This window comes from Zingiber officinale, chromosome 10A (genome assembly GCF_018446385.1).
Source record: "Zingiber officinale cultivar Zhangliang chromosome 10A, Zo_v1.1, whole genome shotgun sequence".
Classification (NCBI taxonomy): domain Eukaryota; kingdom Viridiplantae; phylum Streptophyta; class Magnoliopsida; order Zingiberales; family Zingiberaceae; genus Zingiber; species Zingiber officinale.
In genome coordinates, this window is record NC_056004.1 from 2,808,404 (window position 1) to 2,815,772 (window position 7,369).

Sequence of the window (7,369 nt, forward strand, 5' to 3'; positions counted from 1 at the left end):
TGAAATCTTCTGACGACAAGTGGTATTCCTAAAAGTTTTTGGCCAAAAGCAATTAATTGGAGCATCTATATATTGAATAGAAGTCCTACATTATCTGTTCAAAACATGACACCGGAGGAAGCTTGGAGTGGAAAAAAATTGACTGTTGATAATTTTCGGATTTTTGGGTGTATTGCTTATGCTCATATTTCACATCAAAGGAGAAAGAAGCTAGACAACAAAGGTGAAAAATACATTTTTCTTGATATGAGTAATACATCAAAAGCTTATAGATTATATAATCCATGCACTAAGAAAATCATTATAAGTCGTGATGTTATTTTTGATGAAAAAAACACTTGGCCATGGAATCAAAATGGCGTTAAAAAAATTATCCCTGTTGATTTTGATGATGATGAGAAAGTACAACAGTCTATGGAGGATGAGCAACATGAGGAAGTCTCTCAAAATATTCCTATAGCAGATCAAAGTTCGGTTGAAGCATAATCACAAAGGTCGCAACGTGTTCGAAGAAGACCAACATGGATGCCTGATTATGAGGTGACTGGAATTGATTAAGGTGATGATCCTCTTACACATTTTGCTTTGTTTTCATATTGTGGCTCCACTATCTTTGAAGTGGTTGTTAAAGAATTAAAATGGAGAAAAGCTATGGATGATGAAATTATAGCAATTGAAAAAAATAATACATGGGAGTTGTGCGATCTTCCTAAAGGGCAAAAGACTATTGGTGTAAAGTGGGTTTACAAGACAAAGCTAAATGAACATGGTGAGATTGACAAGTACAAAGCACGCTTGGTGGTGAAGGGCTATAAACAAGAGTTTGGTGTTGACTATAAAGAAGTTTTTGCTCCTGTAGCAAGACATGATACAATCAGACTGGTGATAGCGATGGAGATACAAAATTCATGGCCTATCTTTCAATTAGATGTAAAATCAGCATTCCTCCATGGAGATTTGAAAGAAGAGGTATTTATCGATCAACCTCCGGGTTATGTGAAATTTGGTAATGAGCATAAAGTTTATAGATTAAAGAAAGCTCTATATGGATTAAAACAAGCCCCACGGGCTTGGTATAATCGTATAGAAACTTATTTTTTAAAGGAAGGTCTTCAAAAATGCTCTTATGAACATACTCTTTTTATTAAGATTGATGATAGAGGAAAAATATTGATAGTTTGTTTATATGTAGATGACTTAATCTATACTGGAAATAGTGCATCTATATTTGGAAAATTTAAAAAATCTATGATGAAAGAATTTGAAATGTCTGATCTTGATATGATGCATTATTTCCTTGGTATTGAAGTGGTGCAAGCTTCTATTGGAATTTTTATCTCAAAGAAGATATGTGCAAGAAATTTTGGACAGGTTTCAAATGAAAGATTGTAATCCTGTAAATACTCCTTCTGAGTTTGGAGTGAAGTTACATAAAGATATTGGAGGAAAGAAGATTGATGTCACACTTTACAAACAGACAATGGAGAGTTTAATGTATTTGACAACGACAAGACCTGATATTGTGCATGTTGTAAGTATGATTAGTAGATACATGGATTGTGCTACAGAAATGCATCTCTTAGCTGTAAAGAGGATTTTTCGGTACTTGCAAGGTACTAAAGAGTATGAGTTATTTTATAAAAAGGGGAAAAAGTCATATTTATTTGGATTTACAAATAGTGATTATGCAGGAGATCTAGATAATTGAAAAAGTACATCTGGGTATATTTTCATGTTGGGTACCGGAGCTATTTCATGGTCTTCGAAAAAGCAATCAATCGTTACATTATCATCCACGGAAGCTGAGGTTGTTGTTGCAACATCTTGTGCTTGTTAAGCTATTTGGTGAAAGAAGATTTTTACAGAATTATATTTTAAAGATAATGGACCTATTCAGATTTATTGTGACTATAGTTCGACAATAAAACTTTCTAAAATTCTAGTGCTACATGGTCGAAGTAAACACATAGATGTGAGGTATCATTTCCTGAGAAATCTCACAAATGATGAAATCATTAATCTTATTTATTGCAGAAGCGAGGATCAAATTACTGATATACTAACCAAGCCTCTCAAATTTACTATGTTTCAAAAGCTCAGAAAGCTACTTGGTGTTTCTACATTGAGTTTAAAAGTTTGACTCTTTTAAAGCTAATTATTACGTTTGAAATATCAGGTTAAGGGAGGGGATTGTTGATAAAATTAATGTGTTAGTAGATCAATATGTTGACATATTGAGTTAGTGGTGGTGTGAGTAGAGTTAGTGGTTAATGTTGTAGTAGTGTTAGTGGTTAATGTTGTAGTGTTAGTGGGTTTTATTAATATGTGATGTATTAGTCTATAAATATGATATGTAATGATCAATGAATAGATGTGTGAAAACTTATTTTTTATCCTCCTTGTGTCTTCGATTCATCTATTTTTCTTATCAATCGGTGCAATTAATTTTTCATGACTCAGGTATAATAGAAAGAGTAAATGTGAAGTAATATATAATAATAACTTTTAGATAATTTTATTATTCAATGAGTAGGCGGGATCCTCGGTCTATAAAGTATGAATTAGAGGATGATCCTCTTATTGTAATTGGTTGATTTTGATAATCTCCACTTGTTAAATAATTGGTTGATTTTGATAATCTCCACTTGTTAAATAAGTAACAGTCATCAAAATTAACCACTTGAATGAGACTTATTTATTGTTGTTTAAAAAATAACTAATGAAAAAAATTAAATATAATATGATCCTGTCCGAGAGTCGAGACAATGGATACTGGGGACGTGGCGCTCTCATTGACCGTTGGTGAACTCCTCGTCAATGAAGCCTGCAACCACAGCAATGTCAGTGCCGAGCCGGGAGGGGTTCCTCGGCGATGACCCTCCAACGCTCAAGTCAAATACCGGCGATGTAGAAGAAACGAGGAAGCAAATTAAATGGCAGAATAACTGTAGCTATAGTAAGGATTTTTCATACCTCCGTCGAAGCTTAGGGGTCTTTATATAGGCCTCCTGGGGAGCGCGTGCACGCTTCTCGAGGTGTGCACGCTCCTCAAAACATATCCTGAAAAGACGTGTCAGAAAAATATCTCTAACATCATACCTTAACTACCCGAGCATATCTCTGACAAGACAGCGGATTCCGCTTCCGTCGTACGATCTTCTGCCTGACCATGCAACCAAGCGTGCCGACTGTCGGCGGCACAGGTTCCCAGAAGGATATCCTCTGATCCTCCTTTTGTCTGTTACATGCTGAGCGGAAGAGCCGCTCGGGCGATCTTCTCCTCAGGCCGAGCAGAATGACCGCTCGACTGTCATCCTGTCCGGGCTCCACTGTTATGTCGATCAGAGGAGCTATGTCTAAATGTAGTCTGCTCGGTCGTCATTGTTTTACTGATGTGAGTCCGAGCGGGCTGGTCGCTCGGCACATACCTTGTCTATTTGAGAGTTAGAAGCTCGGTCATGACCGAGCTATGCTAACATCTGCTTCATGTAGACTCAGCGATTCTTCCTCCCGGTCGGGAAAGGGTGTTGGCCGATCGAACGATAATACCAGACATTGACCAGTTTGACTTTGACCCAAACCATATCATTGACCACCTTATTACCCGGGTCCATCCCTATCACCGGATCATAACATATAAACATAATAATTATTATAACAATGGATATAATAAATTTAAAAATATTTTTTTTTTGGTATGATTATGTCTAATCAAGATTGATTGAAATCATATTTATTATTGTCCTTAACCGGCACTATTTCTCTTCTTTCTTGATAATGACTCTTGAGTGAAGAATTCAGCTTGCAAACCAAATAATAAAAGTGCCGTAAGAGAGAAATAATCAGACTACTCAATTACAATACGTGACAAACTATACACTTGCACAAGTTGAACCTCAAATGTTCATCCTTTCTCTCTGCCCAGTATTCAATCTATCACTCCGACTAACTGTCCGATCGATCACCAAACGCTAATTGGGTCCCCAGCAGCTGAGGTACATCACTTTCCTCAGCGACTCCTCCGATTGCTTGGCTCGCTCGCTGCTTCGGCCATCAGAGACGGCGGAGGACATTCTCACGGTCTGAGACAGCGACCTCATGTTGCTCTTGGCGTGCTGCTGCAGAGACCTCAGAGCGTAGTTCCATCTGCACAACCCTGCTTGATCCTTAAGCGCCTCCACTGCGCCAACGCTCGCCGCTACCCAAATCGAAGCTTTCTTCACTGAAGCCATAACTCTCTCGACGTTCTCTATCAGTCTGGAAAAGCAAGAAGCTGTTGCCGGATGAAGAACGAGGGCGAAGCTTTTTATAGAATATTCTCGCTTCTGGTTTTGATTTTCCGGTCCCAAAAAACAGCTGGCTGAGTACCTTTTCCACTGGCCCGAACCCGTGGTTTCGGCAAACTGTTCGACACTTCCGGCTGCAGGTGTCTGATGTCTGAAGTATGAGTTTGAGTCTTGATCCGGTCTTTCTTTTGTTTTTTTATTAAATAATTCCACAGTTAGCGCATGACCGATCACGAACATGTTCCATCTAACCTAAACGCAATCTATGAGCTTCTAAATCAAGATGAAAATTAGCTAGATGCCCACGGACAGGCATCTCATCTTGTCGTTTTGCCAATCTAGTGGACTGGGACGATGGGTGCCATTAATTGTGTGCTATGTGGTTCCAAAGTAGGAGTGATGATTCAATTTTTTTTTTTTTTTCTATTTTATATAAAAAATAAAATTTAAGAGTTTTTCATTTCTTCGTTATGTCCTCTGTAATTTTTCTTTCTTTTATTTTTTTAAAAGCCAAACAAATATTATCCGTGGATAGAAAGTAATTTTCTTTCCTTCTAACAATGTTTGGATTCACATTAAGTTTCTAAAAAAATATCCATAGTATCATAGTTTATGATATTTTCACCAAGCACAATTAATAGATATGTTTGGCATTCAAAGATTTAAGGCCAGGATAGGTTGTGTTCTAGTACATTGTAATCTAAATTTTTAGTAGTTCGTACAATGGACGGCTTATGGGCCGTGGTGATTTGATTGAAAGTGTTCATGAAACCTCTATCACTATAGTCTTGTTGATCCTCTCGGGATAGTGCGATGGTTAAAATATGGAGTGTTATCATATTAGATCATGGGATTAAAAATTGAAGTGTCCAAACATACCTTTCCTTATTCCTTAGCTACTGCACTAATAGTTAATAAGCATCCATAATTTACCTTCTCTGTGTTAACATAAGGATGGATTGACAAGAACACTGAAATGAACGAATCACCTTTTGTCATATTTTGATCTTGAAACTTTGATTGATTTCTAGTAGTTCTTACTGTCGGCCTATAGAACTTGGTAATTTGATTGAAAGTGTTCGTGGAACCTACATTGCTTCAGTCTTGTTGATATTGAGCTCTAAACTTTGAGTGATACGTAGGTTCATACTTTACATTTACACATCACACGAAGCAAGTTATGCGATCAGGGATATAATTTAACCGATGAATCAATCATTCACCTTCCTTGCTTGAATTTTTTATTTTTTATCCAGACCTTTTATAAGGGGCAACCATGTTTCTGTAAATACAGCGTTGGAATCGTGTAGGAGGGTCCATGGATTGGCTTTTTATCGGTGGATGTACTTCAATTAGTAAGTTCGGTAGAAACCAGTTGTTTATCGATAAGAAAAGTGCCGTAGGAGAGAAATAATCAGACTACTCAAATTCATTACAATACGTCCGAAACTATATACTTGCTCAAGTTGAACCTCAAAAGTTCATCCTTCCATTCTCTGCTGATTAGTATTTCATTCTATCACTCCAACTAACTATCTGATCACTAAACGCTAATTGGGTCCCCAGCAGCTGAGATACATCACTTTTCTCAGCGACTCCTCCGATTGCTTGGCTCGCTCGCTGCTTCGGCCATCAGAGACGGCGGAGGACATCCTCACGGCCTGAGACAGCGACCTCATGTTGCTCCTGGCTTGCTGCTGCAGAGACCTCAGAGCGTAGTTCCATCTGCACAACCCTGCTTGATCCTTAAGCGCCTCCACTGCGCCGACGCTCGCCGCTGCCAAAACAGAAACTTTCTTCACTGAAGCCATACTTCTCTCGATGTTCTCTATCAGTCTGCGAAAGCAAGAAGTTGTTGCCGGAGGAAGAAGAAGGGCGAAACTTTTTATAGCATATTCTCGCTGTTGGTTTTGATTTTTGTTCCCAGAAAACAGCGGTCTGTGTAACCGGTGGTTGCTTCAACGCTTCAACATGATTACCTGAACCCAATCAATGGGTTTCTAAAGCAAGATGAAATTAGATGCCCACAGACAGCACTAATGGCAAGGTGCCAACTGGAAAGCCATCTCACCTTGTCGTTTTACCAATCCAGCGGACTGGGACGATGGGTGCCATTAATTGTGTGCTATGTGGTTCCAAAATACGAGAGGAGTGACTCACTGAACTCAGACTCCACCGTACAACGCGTCCGTGAAGCTCCTGCTTAAAGGTAACGTACTCATCATTCCTTGAAAAGGACAGTAGCAAACCATGGATGATCCAGGCGCAAGCCGATCCTCTCTCGTCACACTCGCTATGCAACACGCTCCAAGTTAGAACTGTGGGTTTCTGGTTCTTCCTCCAGTTGGCTTGTCCTCTTCGAATTGAGAGATAAGCAACTTAGTCAATTCTTTTCCAATATGGATAAATTTTTTAAAACCAAAATTTTTATTTTAAGAAAAAAAAAATTGAATTACTGATTAGAAGGGGATAAGTTTTTTAAAAAGGAGATTAAAATGAACAAGAGTATATATATATATATATATATATATATATATATATATATATATATATATATATATATATATGTTGATTGACACAGGATTTTGATATGGGACGATCATCACGATGTGAGATTATCTTTACGAAGACAGATTTAACGAATCTCTCCATGATCCTACACATAATAAGATAAACCAACAAAGCGTTAGTGACCTAAGATCGGAGTGGAGATCCCTGACTAGGCATTCTGACCCTCAAGTCAATTTCTCTCTTCAAGGTGGAAGGAAGAAGAAGAAGAACAATAACTGAAGTATATATTTGGAAACAGAGTTTAGATGTTAGAATTTACATACCTTGCCAACGGAGAAGATCCCCCTTTTTATACTACCTCATGTAACCTCCATAGTTGTGAAGTAATTCCCGGTTCATTAGGGTTTATTAGGAGATGAAGTCATCTTTTATACTTCGTACAATGATATTTTAAGGAATCTTTTTTTACCCCAAATGTATCCGTTTTGTTGTTTATGACTTAGATTTATGATGGGGACACATCATTACAACTAAAGAAACTTCTAGAAGATATTTCCCGTCAAATATTTTGT

The 7,369-nt window shown here is 37.9% G+C and overlaps 2 protein-coding genes across 2 annotated transcripts; both read right to left on the bottom strand.

Moving 5' to 3' along the window:
* Nucleotides 1-3,823: 3,823 nt before the first annotated feature.
* Nucleotides 3,824-4,296, bottom strand: LOC122027453. Its single transcript, XM_042586433.1, has one exon. The coding sequence runs from the start codon at nt 4,230-4,232 to the stop codon at nt 3,972-3,974; it is 261 nt and encodes an 86-aa protein (XP_042442367.1). The 5' UTR covers nt 4,233-4,296; the 3' UTR covers nt 3,824-3,971.
* Nucleotides 4,297-5,686: 1,390 nt separating this feature from the next.
* On the bottom strand, nt 5,687-6,274 carry LOC122027539. Its single transcript, XM_042586528.1, has one exon. It carries the CDS (start codon nt 6,095-6,097, stop codon nt 5,837-5,839), a length of 261 nt encoding a protein of 86 aa, XP_042442462.1. The 5' UTR covers nt 6,098-6,274; the 3' UTR covers nt 5,687-5,836.
* Between the last annotated feature and the right edge of the window lie 1,095 nt (nt 6,275-7,369).